This window comes from Sorex fumeus, unplaced genomic scaffold (genome assembly GCF_029834395.1).
Source record: "Sorex fumeus unplaced genomic scaffold, SorFum_2.1 ptg000019l, whole genome shotgun sequence".
NCBI classification, from domain to species: domain Eukaryota; kingdom Metazoa; phylum Chordata; class Mammalia; order Eulipotyphla; family Soricidae; genus Sorex; species Sorex fumeus.
This window is the reverse complement of record NW_026606076.1, coordinates 40,680,173-40,701,984: the sequence shown is the minus strand read 5'-3', so window position 1 is coordinate 40,701,984 and position 21,812 is coordinate 40,680,173. Positions and strand designations below refer to the sequence as shown.

General features: G+C 56.2%; 1 protein-coding gene across 1 annotated transcript; it reads left to right on the top strand.

Moving 5' to 3' along the window:
• Window positions 1-2,178: 2,178 nt before the first annotated feature.
• Window positions 2,179-18,762, top strand: FGFR4 (fibroblast growth factor receptor 4). The gene is made up of 17 exons (XM_056113125.1): window positions 2,179-2,297; window positions 3,922-4,188; window positions 4,291-4,368; window positions 4,495-4,661; window positions 5,014-5,137; window positions 5,996-6,186; window positions 6,277-6,415; window positions 9,530-9,723; window positions 10,333-10,478; window positions 10,551-10,672; window positions 13,286-13,396; window positions 13,492-13,682; window positions 16,172-16,294; window positions 16,385-16,455; window positions 18,009-18,146; window positions 18,268-18,373; window positions 18,452-18,762. Exons 1-17 carry the CDS (start codon window positions 2,207-2,209, stop codon window positions 18,599-18,601), a joined length of 2,409 nt encoding a protein of 802 aa, XP_055969100.1. The 5' UTR covers window positions 2,179-2,206; the 3' UTR covers window positions 18,602-18,762.
• The last annotated feature ends 3,050 nt before the right edge of the window (window positions 18,763-21,812 follow it).

Sequence of the window (21,812 nt, the reverse complement as noted above, 5' to 3'; positions counted from 1 at the left end):
CCAAAAGAAAAGATATATTTTATACGTATATAGTTTATATATATTTAAATATATATAGTTTTTTTTTATTTGAGGGCCACATTTGGTGATGTTCAGGGGTTACTCCTGGCTCTACATTCAGAAGTTACTCCTGGTGGTGCTCAGGGAACCATATGAGATGCCGGGGATTCAACCCAGGTTGGCCATGTGCAAAGAAAGTGTCCTCCCAACTTTACTATTAGTCTGACCCCAAAGTTCTTTTTTTTTTTTTTTTTTTTTGCTTTTTGGGTCATACCCGGCGATGCACAGGAGTTACTCCTGGCTCATGGACTCAGGAGTTACTCCTGGCGGTGGTCGGGGGACCATATGAGATGCTGGGAATCGAACCCAGGTCAGCTGCTTGCAAGGGAAACGCCCTACCCGCTGTGCTATTGCTCCAGTCCCCCCCTCGAGTTCTTTTAGTTATTTATTTTTTATGCTGGGGGTCCCTGTGATGCCAGGGATCAAACTCAAGCCTCTTCCATGCAAAGCACATGACCAGCCTTCCAATTTCTCCTGTTTTAGAGTCCATGTTTTGTTTTATATTTGGGGGCAACATCTGCCAGTGTTCAGGGCTGACTCCCGGCTCTGTGCTCAGGGATCACTCCTGGTGAAGTTTGGGGGACCCTATGGGATGCTGGGGATTGAACCCAGGTTGACCAGGGGCAAAGCAGGTGTCCTCCCATTGTACTTTCTTTGGCCTATATTTTTTTACTGTGTCTATATTTTTTTACTGTGTTGCTCCTGGTGAAATGGGGGTTCATGGGGAGGAGTGGGGTCCAGACCCCGGAAGCAGAAACTAGGCTGCAATCCTGGTTCTGCATGGGGCTGGGAGTTGGCTCAGCGGGTTGCAGCACAGGCTTTGCATGCAGAGCCTGTGGACTGGATCCTGGGCACTGCACAGTCTCCTGAGCATTACCCAGTATATGGGGCAGGAGAGATAGGCCAGCTGGGAGAGTGCTTGCCCTGCACACAGCCCTTCTGGGTTCCATCCTTGGAACCCCATAGGGTCCCCCAAGCCCTGCCAGAAGTGATTTCTGAGTGCAGAGCCAGGAGTAAGCCCTGAGCATCGACAGGTGTGGTCCCAAAACAAAGAAACAAAAAGCATCACTCAATATAGCAGCTGACCCCGAGCACCACTGGGTAGGCATCCCCCAGCAAAAAAGAAAAAAGGGGGGGTGACTACAGAGATAGTAAAGCAGGTAGGGTGCTTGCCTTGCACACAGCTAACCTGGGTTCAATCCCCGCCATTCCATAGGGTCCCCCAAGCCCCACCAAAAGTGGCCTCTGAGTGCAGAACCAAGTCAGCTCAGAGCACCTCCGGATGTGCCCCCCCCCCAAACAAAATAAACAGAATGGGGAAGAAATTCTGCTGGACACTGCCTTGCTAGAAATGAGCAAGCCGGCTTCTAGAAGGATTCAAAGCTGGACATAGAAACGTCAGCAATGCTTATAAGGAACATTGGGGGGATGAGGGGGTGCCTATCAGATAACATCCAGATGCTGAAGAAGTTTGGCCTTGGATTAGGTTTCAGATCTTGCTCCTTTTTTTCTTTTGTCCTTTCTCTATTTAAATTCTTTTTTTTGCTCTTCAGCAATAAATTCATTTATTCAGCAAAAAATAAATTATGTGTGCTGAGAGGTTACAGGAGTCTGTCTTCATCCTCCACTTCCCTCCCGGGAGAGGGGCACCAATTTGTCCTTTCTGTGAACTTGTGCCAGAGTCTCAGCGGGATTTGGGGGTGGGGGGGCGCGGGAAGCCAGCCCGTGCAACCCCCCCACCCCCGACAGCCCATCAAGGAAGGAGAGAGCCCTTGAACTCTGGCAAGAACACAGCTGGCTCACGCTATGTCGAGCTGCAGCCTGGCAGAGGGTTGGGAACCACCACTTTCTGCCTCAGTTTCCTTTGTTAGTTGTTTGCTCTTGGGCCACACCCGGCTGTGCTCAGGGCTTACTCCGGGTTCTGCGCTCAGGGATCACGTCTGGCAGATTTGGGGAAGCCTGGGATCGAACCCGCGACAGTCGCGTGCAAGGCAAACACCCTCCCAGCTGTACGACGACTCTGGCTTGTCAGTTTCCTCTTCTGCTGGCCAAGGTGTGCGCATGCGTTAGGCGCGCTTCTCTCCTGCTTACAGGAAGCAGTCACTGGGAAACTCCGCGCGCATCTCTGTGAGCCCGCAGGAAGGTGATGCAGCTGCTCTTAGTCCTCTTGGGGCTCCTGCTGGGGGCCCCGAGGGCTCCAGCTTTGTCCCTGGAGACGTCGGAGGAGACAGAGCTGGGTATGGAGTCTTGGGGTGGGAGCAGGAGACCTGGGTGGAGGGTACCCAGCGGGAGCCGCTGGTTGAGCTCAGCCTGGAGGAACGGGGCAGCCGAGAAGGACCCTAAGTTTCAGTGTCTGACTCGCAGTGTGTGGCCTCCTCGCTTTGTGCCCGCGCGAGAGAACCAGCCTTGCAGGGCGCGGGACCCTAGGCTGGGCTGCAGCGTTGGTGGTGAGCCTCTGCGTGTGTGTGTGCGTGACTGTGATTGAGTGTGTTCTGTGCACCAGACGTGTCTCGGCCCGAGAAAGCTCAGTAGGCTGTGCACAGGCTTTGCATGCAGGATGTCTGCATGGAGCACAGAGCCAAGAGTAGCTCCTGAGCATTGCCATGTGTGACCCGCAAACAAAAGGCAAGAGAAGAGTGTGGCTTGAAGGGTCAGGTAGGTGCTTGCCTTGCATGTGGCCAACCTCGGTTCAATCTCTGACATCCCATATTGTCCCCAAGCACTGCTGGGAGTAATTCCTGAGTATAGAACCAGGAGCAAGCCCTGAGTGCTGGGTGTGACCCAAAAGTCAAACCAAAAATCGAACAACAACAACAACAAAAAACGTGGCTTGGAGGCTGAAGGGATAGGACATCAGGTTTGGACGTTTGCCTTGCACATAGCTGACTGAGGCTTTATCCGCGGCACCACATGTGGCCCCCTAAGCAACTACCAGGTGTGCCCGAAAAACAAAGAGAGATTGATTCCATTATTGTGTGACTGAAACTCAAAGGTGAAAGTTTTGTAACTGTTGCTCGCAGTGATTCACTGTTCAAAAAATAAATACAAAATATATTTTAAAGTTTTCTAACCAGGGGCTGGAGTGATAGCACAGCGGGTAGGGCGTTTGCCTTGCACAGGGTCGGTCGACCTGGGTTTGATTTCCAACATCCCATATGGTCCTCTGAGCACTGCCAGGAGTAATTCCTGAGTGCAGAGCCAGGAGTAACCCCTGTGCATCGCCGGGTGTGACCCAAAAAGAAAAAAAAATAAAGTTTTCTAGTCATTAAAAAAGAAAGAGAAGAAAGAAAGAAAGAAAGAAAACAAAGAGAAAGAGAAAGGAAGGGAACTGGAGCAATAGCACAGCAGGTAGGGCGTTTTCCTTGCACGCTGCGGACCGCGTTCGATTCTCAAAGTCCCATAGGGTCCCCCGAGCACCGCCAGGAGTAATTCCTGAGTACAGAGCCAGGATTAACCCCTGTGCATCATCAGGTGTGACCCCCCAAAAAAGAGAGAGAGGAAGGAAGGAAGGGATGGAGGGAGGGAGGAAGGAAAAAAAGTGACATTAATAGCACAGTGGGTTTGGCATTTGCCTTGCAGGCAGTGCGGCTGATGGTCCTTGGAGCACCACCGGGTGTGTTCCAAAAGTCAAAAAAAGAACGTGACTTGGGAAGCCTGACTGTAGCATCGCATTGTGTGTATTGCCCCGAGTGTGCGTGTGTCCTGTGTGAGCCCTGTGGCATGATGGCATGGGGTTGACATGAGTGGCTCGGTCCCGCATGTGTCAGGAATCGCTCATGTGTGCTGTGTGCTGCATGCTGTCTGCAGGCCCAGGGAGCGCGGGGGACCTTCTGCTCCTTACCCCTCCCCACCCCCTCACAGAGCCCTGCCTGACCCCCAGCCCCGTGCAGCAAGAACAGGAGCTGAGCGTGGCTCTCGGGCGCCCCCTACGGCTGTGCTGTGGGCGAGCCGAGCGCGGCGGCGGCCACTGGTACAAGGATGGTGCCCGCCTGGCTCCTGCTGGCCGCGTCCGCGGCTGGAGGGGTCGCTTGGAGATCGCCAGCTTCCTCCCCCAGGACGCCGGTCACTACTTCTGCCTGGCACGAGGCTCCTTGCTTGTCCTGTACAACCTCACCTTGGTGATGGATGGTAAGTGGGTGCCTGCCGAGGTGAAAGGGTGCCTGCACTGTGAGAAATAACAGTGGGGACTTAATCCTGGACCTCAGCGGCTTCTCTCTGTCCCCGACATAGACTCCTCAACCGCCCGTATTGGGAATGATGAGCAGACCTCCAAAGACCCCACCAATGGGCATGTGTCTCCGCTGCAAGGTCAGTATGAGTTCTCCCTGATGCATTGCTTCATCCCGGTCCGCATACCCCTATGAAACCCTAAGTGAAGGCTAGGTGGGGAGGAGGGGGTGGTCACTGAGACCTGCCGCCCTCTTTGCCCGCCAGCCCCCTACTGGACCCATCCCCAGCGCATGGAGAAGAAGCTGCACGCGGTGCCCGCCGGGAACACGGTCAAGTTCCGCTGCCCTGCAGCGGGCAACCCCACGCCCACCATCCGCTGGCTCAAGGACGGCCAGGCCTTCCACGGGGAACAGCGCATCGGAGGCATTCGGGTGAGCGTGCAAGACGGGACCACGTGGACCCCCCCACTGCGGGCCCGCAGCCCCTTGCTAGAGCACGGGAAGGCGATGCTACTGACAGCTGTGATTCTCATGGGGCTCCGCTGCGGGGGAGGGGGGCGCTCAAAGGGGCGCCCTTTGAGGGTTTTGAGGCAGCTGCAGGACCCCTAAAGAGCATGAAACTAGCGATTCAGATGAGTCCGCCTCTCCACGCTCCACGCCCCATGCCGTTTGTGCCCAAGAGGCGCCAGGGCTGGAATCAGTCTTCTTGCTGGGGGAGGGGTTATGGCCTCCTCGTGGACACGCCCGTGGGCGGGGCCTTCTTAGGACACACCCCCTCCCCCAGTTGCGCCATCAGCACTGGAGCCTGGTGATGGAAAGTGTAGTACCCTCGGACCGTGGCACCTACACCTGCCTGGTGGAGAACTCTGTGGGCAGCATCCGCTACAGCTACCTCCTGGATGTGCTGGGTGAGCGGAGAACAGGCGAAATGGGAGTGGGCTGGGGCCAGGGGGTGTGATTGTGGGGAGATCCAGGTAAATTATTCCAACTAGGGTCTACGCGATAGTACAGAAGGTAGGACATTTGCCTTCCACACGGCTGACCTGGATTCGATCCCTAGCATCCCATAGAGTCCCTTGAGCACCTCCAGGAGTGACCCCTGAGCCCAGAGCCAGGAGGAAGCCCTGAACACAGTCAGGTGTTAAAAACAAAATTTAACAGGTATTAAGGTGCTTGCTTTGCATATACTAAACCCTAATTTAATCCCTGACACCACATGCTCCCTTGAGCCCACCAGGAGTTACCCCTGAGTGTAGAGCTGGACTCTAGCACTGCTGGACATGGCCTTAGTTTCCCCCTCAGCCCCGCAACAAATGCGTGGCATTTAGGGGAAGGTGTGTGTCTGGGGTGTGGTCATAATGTGCTGAGCACACTGGAGAAAGATTTGAATGCTGAGCTGAGAAGTTGTCTGAGACCCCCCACACACCCCCAAGGGAGTCCAAGAATGGTTTAGCCCTGAGGGCCAGAAGGAATCAGACCAATGGTTCAAATCAGAAAGGAGAGATAGCACAGCGGGTAAGGTGCTTGTGTTTCACACCCTGACCCGATTTCGGTCCCAGCACCCCAGATGGATCTCCCAAGTCCCCTATGAGTGATCCCTAAGTGCAGAGTCAGGAGTAACCCCTGAGCACTCTGGATGTAGCACCAAAACAAACATCAGAGGTCCCCTGCCTGGAGCAGGGTAGAGGCCAGAGGCACGGGGTTCATTCGTGGCATTAGGGGTTCGGGGTCACTGGCCTGCTTTGACGGCCCGGCCCGGCCCCCAGAGCGGTCCCCACACCGGCCCATCCTGCAGGCCGGCCTCCCGGCCAACACCACCGCCGTGGCGGGCAGCGACGTGGAGCTCCTATGCAAAGTCTACAGCGACGCGCAGCCGCACATCCAGTGGCTGAAACACATCGTCATCAATGGCAGCAGCTTCGGGGCCGACGGGTTCCCCTATGTGCAAGTGCTGAAGGTCCCGTCCCCGCCCCACCGCCCCCTTGGAGGCGGCTGCCCGGCCCCCTGGCCCCGCGGGGAGCCCTCACCGTGCCCACTGCCCCTGCAGACGGCGGACATCAACAGCTCCGAGGTCGAGGTCCTGTACCTGCGGAATGTGTCGGCTGAGGACGCGGGCGAGTACACCTGTCTGGCCGGCAACTCCATCGGCCTCTCCTACCAGTCGGCCTGGCTCACGGTGCTGACAGGTGAGCGCGGCTGTTGGGGATGGTGGGGGGGACAGGGGGCGCCCATCCTGGGAATTCAGGATCCATAGTCTGCAGATGTGTGTTTCCAGGGCCACAGGACGATGGGTAGGGCGCTTGCTTTGTACGTGGTGGATCTGAGTTTGATCCCTGCCACCCCCTCGGGTTCCTCAAACCCCACTAGGAGGAATCCCTAAACACAGAGCCAAGAGGAAGCCCTGAGTATTGCGGGGTGGGACCCCAAAACAAACTAAAGAAAATGTGTGTGGGGTCAGGGAGATGGGACAGCGGAAAGGGCACTTGCCTTGCGTGTGACTGAGTCGCCTTCAATCCCTGACATCCATAGGGTCCCCAGAGCACTGCCAGGATTGCCCTCCTCCCCACCAAAAAAGTGTTTTCATTATGAGCTTATTTTCATGCTGGCTGTATCTGGAACCTGCCTGCCTTTCCTTCCTTCCTTCCTTCCTTCCTTCCTTCCTTCCTTCCTTCCTTCCTTCCTTCTTCCCTCCCTTCCGTTTTCAGGCAGGGAGGTGCTCAGGGGCTGCTCCCAGCTGTGCTCCGAGAACCAGAGCACATGGAATGTGAAGATGGAATTTGGGGGCCCAGCATCAGCCCCTTGTGCCCACTCTCCTTCAGCCTCATCTGCATTCTTTCTCTTCTATTCCCCTTCCCTTTGGCTTTTTGGCTTCATTTTTTTGTTGGTGTTTTTTTTTGGGGGGGGGGGGGTTGTGCACACCTAGTGATGTCCAGGATTTACTCCTGGCTCTGCACTCAGGAATCACTCCTAGAGGCTCAGGGGGCCGTATGGGGTGCTGGGGATCGAACCCAAGTCAACTGCCTGCAAGGCAAGTGCCTTACTCGCTATAGTATCTCTCCAGCCCTGATTTTTTTGGTTTCATTTTCTGTTGGTTGGTTTGGTTTAGGGGCTGTATCTGTAAGCGCACAGGGGCACTGTATATAAATGGTACCCGGGATCAGACCCGGGTGGGCTGCATGTAAGGCAATTGCTCTCATCTCTGTATTGTCTCTGCAGCTCCAAGTTTTGTTTTTGTTTTTGGGGCCATGGATCAGTGATTGAACCCCTGGTTGGGCTGCATGCACAGCAAGCACGTTTACCTCTGTATGATCTCTCCAGCCTCGAGATTTTTTTTTGGGGGGGGGGTCACCCCTGGCGATGCACAGGGGTTACTCCTGGCTCATGCACTCAGGAATTACTCCTGGCAGTGCTCAGGGGACCCTTTGGGATGCTGGGAATTGAACCCAGGTCGGCTGCTTGCAAGGCAAACACCCTACCCGCTGTATCACTCCAGCCCCATTCTGCCCCGAATTTTTAAACTTTAAGAGTCACACTGGATGGGGAGGGTGGGAGTGGTTACTCAGCTGTGTGCTGAGGATTCACTGCTCGAAGTTGTAGAGTGCTCGAACCTGACTTCTCCCTGCAAAGCACAAGCTCCAACCCTGGGAACCATTCCTGCCCCCACCTCACCTAGCCCCCCCGCCACTTCTACACCTTTTTTTGTGGGGGTGTCACACCTGGCGATACTCAGGGGTTCTTAGGTGTTACTCTTGGCTCTGCATGCAGAAATTGCTCCTAGCAGTTCTCGGGGGACCTTAGGGGATGCTGGGATCGAACCCCGGTCAGCCACATGCAAGGCAAAAGCCCTACCTGCTGTACTATGGCTCCAGCCACCACTTTCACCCTTGTGTTGTAGTTATTGTGACAACCACATACACACTAGAATGCGGATCTCTCCGCAGCTATGTTTTTAGTGATATCACTCACTGGGGTCCAGGTATCTAGACTCCCCAATGGCAGAGACCCCCAGGACCCCCATTGATGCATGGATGGCATTTTAGGATCAAACTCAAGGCCTTGTACTGGCAAGATAGATGTTTTGCTGCTGTGTCTGAAGATGCTTCTTTTACTTATTAGCACAACAGGTAAGGCGTTTGCCTTGCACACAGCCAACATGGCCAACCCGGTTCGATTCCTCTGCCCCTCTCGAGGAGCCCAGCAAGCTACCGAGAGTATCTCGCCTGCACGGCAAAGCCTGGCAAGCTTCCCACGACGTATTCAATATGCCAAACACAGTAACAAGTCTCACAATGTTACTGGGCCCGCTCAAGCAAATTGATGAACAACGGGAGGACAGTGACAATGACAGTAACAATTGTTTATTTCATTTTTATCTATTTTGCTTTTGGGGTCACCTCTAGCAATGCTAGGGGTAACTCCTGACTCTGTGCTCAGGAATTGCTCCTGACAGTGCTCAGAGGACCATATGGGATGCTGGGGATCAGCCATGTGCAAGGCAAATGTCCTACCCACTCTACTATTGCTCTGTCTTTTGTTTTTCAATTTTGTTCTTAAATTTTTAATTTTTTTTTCTGCTTTTTTTTTTTTTCTGCTTTTTTGGGTCACACCCGGCGATGCTCAGAGGTTACTCCTGGCTCTGCACTCAAGAATTATTCTTGGAGGTGCTCAGGGGGACTCTATGGGATGCCAGGGATTGAACCCGGGTTGGCCACATGCAAAGCCAACGCCCTCCCTGCTGTGCTATTGCTCCAGCCCCAACTTTCTAAATTTAAAAAAATTTTGTTGAGCTAGCATGGGAGAGGTTGGGAGAGAGGTGTTTGTCTTTCCCATGGCCTACTTGGGTTCAATTCCAGCACCACCCCTGAGTACTACCTGGGCAGGGGTCACCCCTGACTACAGAGCCAGGAGAGAAGTAAACCCTGTGAACTGCCAGGTGTGACCCCCAAATCTAAAGGGAAAAATAAATGCATCGTCACTGAAGCCAGAAGTTGACACTAATGTTAACCAGTTGAGGGTTTGCTTATCTGTAGCTTTTTTTTGGGTGGGGGTCACACACACCCGGCGATGCACAGGGGTTACTCCTGGCTCTGCACTCAGGAATTACTCCTGGCAGTGCTCAGGGGACCATATGGGATGCTGGGAATCGAACCCGGGTCGGCTGTGTGCAAGGCAAATGCCCTACCCGCTGTGCTATCGCTCCAGCCCCCTTTATCTGTAGCTTTTTTTTTATAGGGGTGGGTTTTCCTGTGTGTGATGGGAGTTGGGGGGGCTGTCAGTCACTGCATGTCATCTGTGGGCAGAGGAGGAGGTGGCGTGGACAGCAGCGGCGCCCGAGGTGAAGTACACAGACGTTATCCTCTACGTGCTCGGCTCGCTGGCCCTGGTGGTGCTCCTGGTGCTGGTTGGGCTGTACCGCGGCCAGGTGCTCCGCAGCCGCCACCCCCGGCAGCCCCCCACTGTGCAGAAGCTGTCCCGCTTCCCCCTAGCCCGACAGGTACGTGCTCATCCCAGCATCTCTGCCCCAGAGCATTCAGCCGGGAGCACTGATGGCCGGGACCATCAATACCAAGGAGCACTGGTGGTCGGGAATATCAATAATTGAGAGCATCATCAATGTCTGGTGATCAAGAGCATCAGTGCCCGAGAACATCGATACTCGGGAGCATTGATGCCCAAGAGTATATTAATAATCGAGAGCATTGATGCTCAGGAGCACTGATGGCTGAGAGCATTAGTGCCTGAGAGTAGCAATAACCTTGAACATCAGTACCTGGGAGCATTGCTGTCCCAGAGCCTTGAAACCCAGGAGTATCAATAATTGAGAGCATTGATGCTCAAAAGCATCCATACTTTAGAGTAACAATCACCATGCCCCAGAACATCAGTACCAAGAGCATCAGTACCTGGGAGCATCAGTATGCCAGAGCATTGATACTCTAGGAGTATCAATAATCAAGAGCATCAATGCCCCTAGAACATCTGTACGGATACCCAAGTACTGGTACCCGAGAGTACCAATACCCAAGTAGCAATAATTTAGAGCAATGAAGACTGAGAGCATTAGTACCCAAGCACATCAATAGTCCCATCTCCTGCCCTGCAGTTCTCACTGGAGTCCGGCTCCTCAGCCAAGTCCAGCTTGTCCCTGGTGCGGGGCGTCCGGCTGTCGTCCAGTGGCCCCCCGCTGCTGGCGGGCCTCGTGAGTGTGGACCTGCCCCTGGACCCGCAGTGGGAGTTCCCGCGGGACAGGTAGGCAGGGAGCACCCTGAGGTAGGGGGGTGGGGGCGTACGGGCACCTGAGCCGCTTTCCCGCCCCTGTAGGCTGGTGCTGGGCAAGCCCCTCGGCGAGGGCTGCTTCGGGCAGGTGGTGTGCGCCGAGGCCGTGGGCATGGACCCCGCGCGACCCGACCAAGCCAGCACCGTGGCCGTGAAGATGCTCAAGGGTGAGTGGGGGCCCCTGGTGTTGGGGGTTGGGGGCTCTTGGCTCTGCCTGCTGGGCACTGGAGGAACAGGAAGGACAATGGCCTCCCCCGCTCTCTGCCCAGACGCTACTGCGTCTCCTTGTGGGAGCCATGAGACCCCATTTTCCAAGCCTGTGGCCCACACTGAGAATCTTCCTCATGCTGGACGCGATGTGTCCATGAGAACTGGGGTGTCGTCACCCCTGACCCCAAACAACCAGCTTAGCCTCACAGACCCTGCGTCTCCCCTTTCAGCCCCCACAAGTCTACCGAAAGGCCCCTTCTCCCCCCATTCTGGCTTCCAGTCCCTCATTCTAGAACATTCTTTTGGCCCAGAGGCATTCTTATCTCTGAGCTGCAGCCCCGGGGGCTCAGAATGCCCTGGAGCCTCCATCCTGTCCCTTTCTGGGGACACCCAGGTCCCCCCCCACCCCCGCTACGAGGAGCCAAACCTGAGTTCTGCCCCCTCCATCCGCTCAGCACAGCTGGACCCACCTGGCATTTTCTGGGAGGCCCGATTGAGAAATGTGCGTGGGGTGGGGGGCGGAGTGTCCTGGCCACATGCCACAGGTCAGCGGGTGGTGGGGGTGATGGGGGCCGGCAGGGCCGTCTCAGATCCTCAGCCTTTCACTCTCTCCCCTCTCTCTGAGGTTTTGGGTTGTTTATGTCTTTTGCTTGTTTTTTCTTTTATGGGGTTTGGGGTTTGGTTTGATTTTGGGGGCCACACACAGCAGTGCTCAGGGGTCATTCCTGACTCTGCACTCAGAGTTCACTCCTGGTGGGGGCTTGGGGGACCCTATGGAATGCTGGGGATCAAATCCAATGGGCCGTGTGCAAGGCAAGTAACCCTCCCTGCTTTATTATCGGTCCCATTTTTATTTTGTTTTGTTTTTGCTTTTTTGGTTTGGGGGTCATACCTGGTGGTGGTTTGGGGTACTCCCAGCTCAGTGCTTGGGGAACTACACCAAGCCAGGGTTTGCACCCCGACTTCCCACACGCAGACAGGTGCTCCAGCCAGCCCTGAGAGTCTTCTCCCCAGCCCTGCTTCTCAGCCGTTTTGTTCATTTTAATTAGTCTTTTGTTTTGTTTCTGGGTCACACCTGGCAATGCTCAGGGCTTACTCCTGGCTCTACAGGATCAATCCTGGTGGTGTTTGGGGGACCCTAGGGGACGCCAGGGATCGAACCTGGCGATCAGCCATGTACAAGACAAACTCCCTCCCCCACTGCCCTATCATCCTCTCATCAGGCCCCAGTTCTCGGCCTTTTAAAGAGACACGGCAGCACTTCCTTCCTCCCAGCCTCCCTGAGCGCACTTCACTGGCAGGCCCCTAAATTCCCAGACCCAGGGGAAGGCCAAGCCTGGCCAAATAGATTTCAGGGCAGCCGCCAGCCTGCTTGCTGTGCTGAGGACGAGCGCCAAGCTGCCTCTTCTTCATTCTCTTCTGCCTCTATTGCTTTACTGTTGTTTGTTTGTGGGGCAGTGCTCAGGGGACCCTGCGGTGCCAGGGACCGAACCCAGGGCTCCCCCCGTCCCGCTCTCTCCCCGGCCACTCATGCTGCTCCCCGCCACCCTTAGATCTCTTTGTGGGGCCCAAAGAGAGTATAGTGAGTAGGGCTCTTGCCTTGCAGGCAGTCAACCCTGGTTCAATCCCTGGCACCCTATAGAGTCCCCCAAAACCTGTGCCCCTTTGGGCTGGAGTGATAGCACAGCAGGTAGGGCATTTGCCTTGCATGCAGCCGACCCGGGTTTGATCCCCGGTGTCTCATAGGGTTCCCAGAGCACCGCCAGGAGTAATTCCTGAGTGCAGAGCCAGGAGTAACCCCTGGGCATCGCTGGGTATAACCCAAAAAGGGAAAAAAAAAAGCCTGTGCCCTGAGTACAGCCAGGTATAGGCCCTCCCCCCACCAAAAAAAAAAAAGAGAGAAAAACAGATCTTGGGCCAGAGTGATAGTACAGTGGGGAGGGCGCTTGCCTGGCATGTGGCCTACCTGGGTTCCATCTCAGCATCCCATAGGGTTCACCAAGAACAGCCAAACAGCCAGGAATGATTCCTGAGGACACAGCCAGGAGTAACCCCTGAGCATCACCAGGTGTGGCCAAAAAGCCAAAACCAAACAACAACCACCACCACCACCAAAAAACCCAGATCTACTGTGTTCTTCTTTATTTTTCTTTTCCTTTTTTGGTCACACCCAGCGATGCACAGGGGTTACTCCTGGCTCATTCATGCTCTCAGGAATTACTCCTGGCAGTGCTCAGGGACCATATGGGATGCTGGGAATCGAACCCGGGTCGGCCGCGTGCAAGACAAACACCCTACCCACTGTGCTATCGCTCCAGACCCTCTTATTGTGTCTTGGCAGTGTTGAGAATTAAGGCATGACCCTTTAGAAAATAAGGATTGAGCTGCTGTTATTTCAGAGGCTCTGGCCGTTCAGAGAGGTTAGGGCGGTTTCTCAAGGCCGCACAGCAGGAAAGCCCAGGCCCCAACTGACCAAACTCTGGGTCCCCCTCTTGTCCCCTACCCTGCAACTTCACCCAGGTGGTGTGCCCCCCTCAAAATATGCCCCCTCCCACCTTCTGCCCCACCAGACAATGCCTCCGACAAGGACCTGGCTGACTTGGTCTCTGAGATGGAGGTGATGAAGTTCATTGGCCGGCACAAGAATATCATCAACTTACTGGGCGTCTGCACCCAGGAAGGTAGGGCCGGGTGGAGACAGGATGAGGGGGTGGGGGGGTGTTGGGGATGCAGGTCCGCAGCTCCTGCTGTCTCCCACGCCCCCCGGTGTTCCCAGGACCCCTGTACGTGATCGTGGAATGCGCGGCCAAGGGAAACCTCCGGGAGTTCCTGCGTGCCCGCCGCCCACCGGGCCCGGACCTCAGCCCCGAGGGGCCCCGCAGCACGGAGGCACCACTGTCCTTCCCCACCCTGGTCTCCTGCGCCTACCAGGTGGCCCGCGGCATGCAGTACCTGGAGTCTCGAAAGGTAGAGACCGAGGTGGTGGCCTGTGTTCTAGAAACCTCTGCAGCTGCCTCTCCATTCTTATGTGGCATGGAACTTGCCCCCTGGCTCTGGTCCATGCCAGCCCTGACCCACCCTAAGGGCGTGAGGGGGTGGGTGTGCAGTGAGGATGGGTGGGCAGCACGTGAGTGACATCATCTGTGAAATGGGTCAGTGAGCTCCGAGAGGCCTCAGAGCTCGAGTGTCGATAGGACAGCAGAGACAGCACTGGCCTGGCACACGGCCAACCATCCCCAGGCACCCTAGAGGGTCCTCTGAGCATGCCCAGGAGGAAGCCCTGAGCACTGTCACCCAAATAGGGGCTGGAGTGATAGTGCAGCGGGTAGGGTGTTTGCCATGCATGCAGCTGACCCGAGTTCGATTCCCAGCATCCCATATGTGGTCCCCCGAGCACCGCCAGGAGTAATTCCTGAGTGCAAAGCCAGGAATAAACCCTGATCACCAGTGTGACACCCCTCCTGAAAAAAAAAATGGTTGGGGACACTAGAGAGATAGTACAGAGGTTCAGGTGCTTGCTGTACATCTCCCAACCCGGGTTCGAGCCTTGGCACTGCTTGGTCCCCTGAACCCTCCCAGGAGTCATCCCTGAGCACTGCAGGTGTGGCCCAAACTCCCTCCCCCTAAAATATTGGATGAATGATAGGATCAGAAAAATAGCTCAGGGGCCAGAGCAATAGTACAACGGGGAGGGCATTTGCCTTGCTATGCGGCCGACCGGGGTTTGATCCCTGGCATCCCATAGGGTCCCCCAAGCCCCACCAGGCGTAATTTTTTTTTTTTTTGCTTTTTGGGTCACACCTGGCGATGTACAGGGGTTACTCCTGGCTCTGCATTTGGGAGTTACTCCTGGCGGTGCTCAGGGGACCATATGGGATGCTGGGAATCAAACTCAGGTCAGCCGTGTGCAAGGCAAACGCCCTACACGCTGTGCTATCGCTCCAGCCCCACCAGGCATAATTCTTGAGTGTAGAGCCAGGCGTAACTCAAGCTTCGCTTTGACACCCCCCCAAAAAAAACCCCCAGAAAATGTTAAGGAGGTTAGAGCAATAATACAGTAGGTAGGGCATTTGCCTTGCATGCGACTGACTCGGGTTCGATCCCCAGCATCCTTGAGTACCGCTAGGGGTAATTCCTGAATACAGAGCCAGGAGTAACCCCTGAGCATTGCTGGATGTGATTCAAAAAGCTAAAAAAAAAATAAAAGGCTCTGGAATACATGCTGACATGCAGAAGGACTCAAGTTTGACCCCGGGTCCCTGAGCCCCACTGAGTATAGCCTTGCCTGTCCCCAGTGTTGCTGGATCTGAATGTGGAGTCCCTGTCAGGCCCCATATGGTGGAGAATCGCCTGGAGGGCAAGTGAGCCCTCCTCCCTTGAGCATTCCTTGGGGGTAAAAATAATCCTCCTCCCAGTTATTTTTAGACCAAATCTTTCCCTTCTGCTAGAAGCTGCTAAGAATTAGACCCTCCAGCACCGTAAATATGGTACAGCAGAGAAGGCTCTTGTCTTGCATGTGTCCGGCCCAGGTTCGATTCCTCGTATCCCATATGGTTCCTGAGCACTGCCAGCTGTGGCCCAAAACCAAAACAAGACAAAAAAAATAAATAAATAAACTGGGGCACAGCAGGTAGAGCATTTGCCTTGCACGCGGCCGACCTGGGTTCGATTCCCAGCATCCCATATGGTCCCTTGAGCACCGCCAGGAGTAATTCCTGAGTGCAGAGCCAGGAGTAACCCCTGTGCATTGTCAGGTGTGACCCCCCCCAAAAAAAAAAAAGAAACTCTGGAAGAGCCGAATATAATGCTGGGGAGGGCGCTTGCCTTGCATGTTCAATTTCCAGCATCCCAAAATGTGCCCCCAAAGCCTCCCACCCTGATCGCAGAGCCAGGAAGAAGCTGGGTGTGACCCAAAAACCCAAAGGAAATATAAAGAAACATCGATCTAGGCCGGTATGATAGATAGTACAGTGGGGCGTGCCTTGCACACAGCCGACCTGGGTTCCATCCCCGACATCCCATAGGGTCTTCTGAGCCCCTCCAGGAGTGATCCCTGAGTGCAGAGCCAGGAGGCAGTCCTGAGCACTGCTGGGTGTGGCCAAAATGAAAGAGGAGGGGGGGAGGGGGGTGGGACTAGAGTGACAGCATGACAGGGTGGAGCGGGCAGGCGGGAAACCCCGAGTTGGATCCTCATCCTCACCGTCCAGAAGCCCACACAGCTAGCAGAGGGGCCTGTGGGACCCCTGAGCGCTGCTCCAAGCTCCAGAACCAGGGAGTGGCGGGGGCCAGAGCTATAGCCAGTGGGGAGGGCGTTTGCCTTGCTCTTGGGCCCACCGGGGGCTCATTTGCATCCCATGCGGTGAGCACCGCCAGGATCAAGGATCCCTGCGCACCCCTAAGAGACGGGAGGTGGTCAGCGCCCCGCCCCCAGTCCCTCCCCCTCTCCCGCCCCGCAGTGCATCCACCGGGACCTGGCGGCCCGCAACGTGCTGGTGACCGAGGACAATGTGATGAAGATCGCGGACTTCGGGCTGGCGCGGGGCGTCCACCACATCGACTACTACAAGAAAACCAGCAACGTGAGGGGCCGGGCAGAGCTGGGGGTGGGGGGCAGGGGCAGGCAGCAGGACTGGGGGCTCGCCACCCACAGCCCGGTCCCCTCCGTCCAGGGCCGCCTGCCTGTCAAGTGGATGGCCCCCGAGGCCTTGTTCGACCGTGTGTACACGCACCAGAGTGACGTGTGAGTCCTGGGAGTGGGGATCGGTGGGGTGGGGGGGCTGACCACCATGGGGTTCATCGAACCAGAGGGGCTGGAGTGATATAGGACAGCGGGGAGGGCGTTTGCCTCTCAAGCCGTCAATCCGGGTTCGATCCCCGGCATCCCCTAGGGTCCCCTGAGCACAGAGCCAGGAGTCTGCCCTGAGCATCTTTGGGTGTGACCCTTCAAAGTGAGAGAGGACAGAGAGACAGGACAGGGGTCAGATGTCCTTGTATTCTGCTGACCTCTTTTTCAAGTCCTTAGCACCTCTTGGGCCCCCAAGCCCCGGCTGGAGTGATTCCTGGACACAGAGCCAGGAGGAGCCCCTGAGCACAGCTGGGGGTGGCCCCCTCAGTAGAAAAGATATTCCTGGTGGCCAGAGCAAAAGTACAATGACTAAGGCACTTGTCTTGCACGTGGCTGACCCAGGTTCGATCCCTGGGTCAGCCACACACCATTTGGTCCCCTGAGCACTACCAGGCGTGATCCCCGAGTGCAGAGCCAGGAGTGAGCATAGTTGGGTGTGCCCCCACCAAAAAAAATAATAAAAGATATTCCTGGATTTGTGCAGACTTAGGACCAGGCAAGAACTCAACAAATAGAGCACAGACTGTGCATGTGGGACACCTGGGTTCAATTCCCAGCATGGCATGGTTGAGCACTAAGCTGGGAGTAGTCCACAGCCTGGCCAGATGCGGTCCCCAAATTAAAACAAAACTGGGGCTAGAGAGATAGGATAGCGGGTAGGGCAGGTGCTTGCCCAGGGCCAGGAGGTGGCTCTAAGGGCTGGAGCGCAGGCTCTTTGCATGGGGGAGCCCTGGGCTTCGGACTCAGCACCACATGGTTCCCAAGCACGGAGTCAGGATCGTCCTGTAGCACTGATGTGTGTGGCCCCTTCTCCCCACAACAGCATATCAAACACAGCATGTGTTCTGCATCACACACAACTCACAGTCGCATGCTCCAACATGCACATACCATTCCACCCCTGGACACTGTCACACAGTTGAACATACAATCACTTGCTTGAACATACAGTTCCATGGTTGAACATAGTCACACAAACATACACAGTCCCACGTATACAGTCACATACTCAAGCATATAGTCCCACGCTTGAACATACAGTCACATGCTTGAACATACACAGCCACATGCTCAGACACAGTCCCATGCATGGACATAGAGCCACACGCTCGAACATAACGATCACATGCTCTCACACAGTCACACGCTTAAACCTACATAGTCATGCTCAGGCATACACAACCACATTTGCACATACACAGCCAAGCTCAAACGCACAGTCACACGCGCCAACATACACAGCGCCACACTCAAACATACAGTCTTACCCTTGACCACACACAGCCACATGCTCGAACACAATCACACTGCTCGAACACGTAGTCATGCTCAAACAAACACAGTCCCACTCGAGCGCACACACATTCCAACACCGAGTCCCACTCGGACACACACACACAAAGCCCCAAGCCACGCTGGGCCGTGACCCTCTGCGGCGCCCCCTGCAGGTGGTCGTTCGGGATCCTGCTGTGGGAGATCTTCACCCTCGGGGGCGCCCCGTACCCCGGCATCCCGGTGGAGGAGCTCTTCTCGCTGCTGCGGGAGGGGCACCGCATGGACCGGCCCCCCAACTGCCCTCCGGAGCTGTGAGCCGCTGCCCCCACTTCCACCCAGACCTTGGCCCGCGGGAGGGCTGGGAGGGTCCCCAGGGGCCCCCCCCCCCGGGGCGCAGTCTGGGGGGGATCCTAATGCCTGCCCCTCCCCTAGCTATGGGCTGATGCGTGAGTGCTGGCACGCGGCCCCTTCGCAGAGACCCACCTTCAAACAGCTGGTGGAGACGCTGGACAAGGTGCTGCTGGCCGTGTCCGAGGAGGTACAGTTCCCGCCTCCCGGGCAGGGCCGCCCCCTCCAGGCAGACCTCCCGGGTTGACCGTCCCTCTGTTCTCTGCAGTACCTGGACCTCCGCCTGACCTTTGGCCCCTACTCCCCCACCGCCAGCACAGAGACCACAAGCAGCTGCTCCTCCAGCGACTCCGTGTTCAGCCACGACCCCCTGCCACGGACGCCCCCTTCCTTCCCTTACCCCCCAGTGCAGACCTGAGCAGCCAGCCGCCTGCTGACCATGACCTTGGCCTTCCCTGGCTGGCCTCAGGCCTTGCCCTCAGGGTGCTGGTGGGTTCCACTTGGCCCTTGACCTTGGTGGCAGGGAGCCCGTGGCGGAAAGGGTCAGGCTCCCGCTCATCTTTCTGCACCTCGGCCCACGTGGCCTTGCTCCCGGGGACGGACAACCGGCAGGTCCTCCCTGTGTTGGGGTCGGGAGCCCCAGAAGCCCCTTCCCCAGGCTCCCTTCTTCCCCATTTCCCCACCACCACCACCACCTCTCGGTGGAAAGGAGCAACCGCCCCCCTCCAAACCTGGCGCTGAGGGGCCTGAAACAAATGCAAGAGGGCCTTCTATAAATTATTATTATTTTTGGAAATAAATTTCTGTGTGCCTGGAGTCGTCTCTGCAACCGGTGAAGGTGGGGGAGGAGGGAGGACGACCCCCAACTCCATCCCCCTATGGTTCTCTCCGAGTGACTGAAATCTCTGCGGGCTCCGCTCTGTGTCCAGCCGCCCGCAGCCCGCGTCCCATCTTGTCTAGCTTGTCCCATCTTGCGTCTGTCTGCCCGCCCCATCCTTTTTTGTGTGTGTGTGCATTTTCCACCATTTACTCTTGTTATCAAAAATAATTCAACTCTTCTTGCAAAACAAACAAAAAAAATAGTGCATACTGGATACATACATCACATTTTTCTTCCTATGGCTTTAGCCCACCCCCACCCCACCAAAAAGACACACACACAAAAAAAGGCCCAACAACAAAAACAACTCTACCTGACCACATCCACAGAAAATGACACCAGGATACACTACAAAACAGAAGGAGGTGTCATCTGCTCTGTGTCTGCCCCATCTTTTTTGTTTTGTTTTTTGGAGCCGGGGTACGCCGCCCGGCGGTGCTCAGGGCTTCCTCCTGGCTCTGCACTCAGGGATGGCTCCTGGCAGAGTCCGGGGGACCCTAAGGGATGTGGGGGGATTGAGCCCCTGTTGGCCTCGTGCAAAGCAGACACCTTCCCCACTGAACTCTCTCTGGCCCCATGTCAGCCCCTTTTTATTTTATTTTTTTATTTGTTTTGCTTTTTGGGTCACACCCAGCGATGCTCAGGGGTTACACCTGGCTCTGCACTCAGGAATTAACTCCTGGCAGTGCTCGGGGGACCCTATGGGATGCCGGGGATTGAACCCAGGTTGGCCGCATGCAAGGCAAACGCCCTTTCCCACTGGGCTAGGGCTCCAGCCCTTGTCGGCCCTTTTGATGCATCCGACGCCCCAGCCTGGGCGTGTGGGCTCTGAGCTACTGCCCAGATGCGTCCACGCGGCACCCTCAGCCCACTGCATCGCTCATGCATGTCCAAGCCTCGGGACAGCCGCTCTCCCTCCCCCACCCTCTGCCCCGCGCCCCCTCCCGCGGCTCCCACGGCTGCCAAGTGGGCAGCGCCCGGCCCGCAGCTGCTGAGCATTAAGTGAGCTGACCGTTAACACAGCGTGAAACCCCAAAACTCAGCCCGGAGGCAGCAGCCCGCTCCCACGCTCTGCCTCCCCAGCCGGGGGTCCAAGGGGGGAGCACTGTGTGCCCGCCCCACCCTGGCCAGTGTCCCAGGCAGCAGCTGGTGGCCGCCCGGCTGTGCCGCAGCTGTCCCCGCCTGCCCGGGCCTCTCCCCTGGGACGCGGGCCGGGCCTTGTTCTCAGACGCCCTCTTTGGGGGCGGAAGGAGGCCGGGGAAGGGGAGGTGCGAGGGGGGGCCCACCAGAGGGATCCATTTTCAGGGCTCTGAGCCCGGATGCATCCCCCGTGGCGCTGCCCTCCTGCCTCTGCTTTGTGGGGACCCCTAGGACGGCCCCTCTGAGCCTCCCCTAGAAAGGGATGGAAATAAAGAGAGGAGACGTGAGAATTGGGAGTTGGGGGCCAGGCAGATGGCACGGGGTACAGGTACATACATACCATGTCCTTGGCTAAACCGGGTTCAATCCCCGGCCACCCCATAGGGTCCCCCAAGCACCGCCAGGAGTAACTCCTGAGTGCTGAGCCAGGAGGAACCCTTGAGCATTGCTGGGTGTGTCCCAGAAAGCAAAACCCTGTGGGTGGGTCAAGCTCCCTTCTCAAAAAAAAAATTGGGGACACTTCTTATCCCCGATGCCCAAACTCGGCTTTTCACCCCCAAACTGCACCTCCTCTGGGTCATCTCCCATCCCTGAGTCCGGAAGAGGGGAGGGGGTAGCTCAGGAGGCTGGAGGGTCAAATCCTGCTGGTTCAGGGGCTGGAGAGGGAGGGTGAGTGTGCTGGGTGTGACCCCAAACCAGACAAGCACTGTAGCACTGTAGCATCCTGTTGTTCATCAATTTGCTCGAGTGGACGCCAGTAACATCTCCATCGTGAGGCTTGTTACTGTGTTTGGCATAGCAAATATGCCACGGGGAGCTTGCCAGGCTCTGCCGTGCGGGCAGGATATGCTCTCGGTAGCTTGCCGGGCTCTCCAAGAGGGGTGGAGGAATTGAACCCGGGTCGGCCGCATGCAAGGCAAACACCCTACCCGTTGTGCTATATAAAAATTGTATTCCAAGGAGGCTGGTGAGGGGCTGGAGCGATAGCACAGCGGGTAGGGCATTTGCCTTGCACGTAGCTGACCTGGGTTCAATTCCCAGCATCCCCTGAGCACTGCCAGGAGTAATTTCTGAGTGCAGAGCCAGGAGGAACCCCTGTGCATCACCGGGTGTGACCCAAAAGGCAAAAATAAATAAATAAATAAATAAATAAAAGGAGGCTGGTGAGAGAATGGAAGGTCATGAGCAGTTTCCATGCAGGAGGCCCAGAATCCATCACCGGTCCCCCAAGCATTGGGGGATGTGACCCCCAAATCAAAAACAAAAGCCAGGGCACATATGCTGCCAGAGGCCATGTGCTGCTTGTGCCCACGTGGCCGAGCACTTGTGGCACCCGCATCTCCCCTCTGGGGATGGGGACTTTTTCTGCTTCCATATGTGACCCTGGGGTGTGTGGAGGGGGTCTCTCTGCCCTCGGGGAAGCCCGCGCTCTCTCCCTTGAGTGCATTTCTCTCTGTTACTTTCTTCTCTCCCTCCTTCCCTTTCCTAAAAACCTCCAAATCAAATCGGTTTTACTTTAAAAAAAAAAAAGAAAGAAAGAAAAAGTTGAGACTCACGAGAGAGTATAGCAGGGAGGGTGCTGGCCTTGCATTTGGCCCACCCGGGTTCG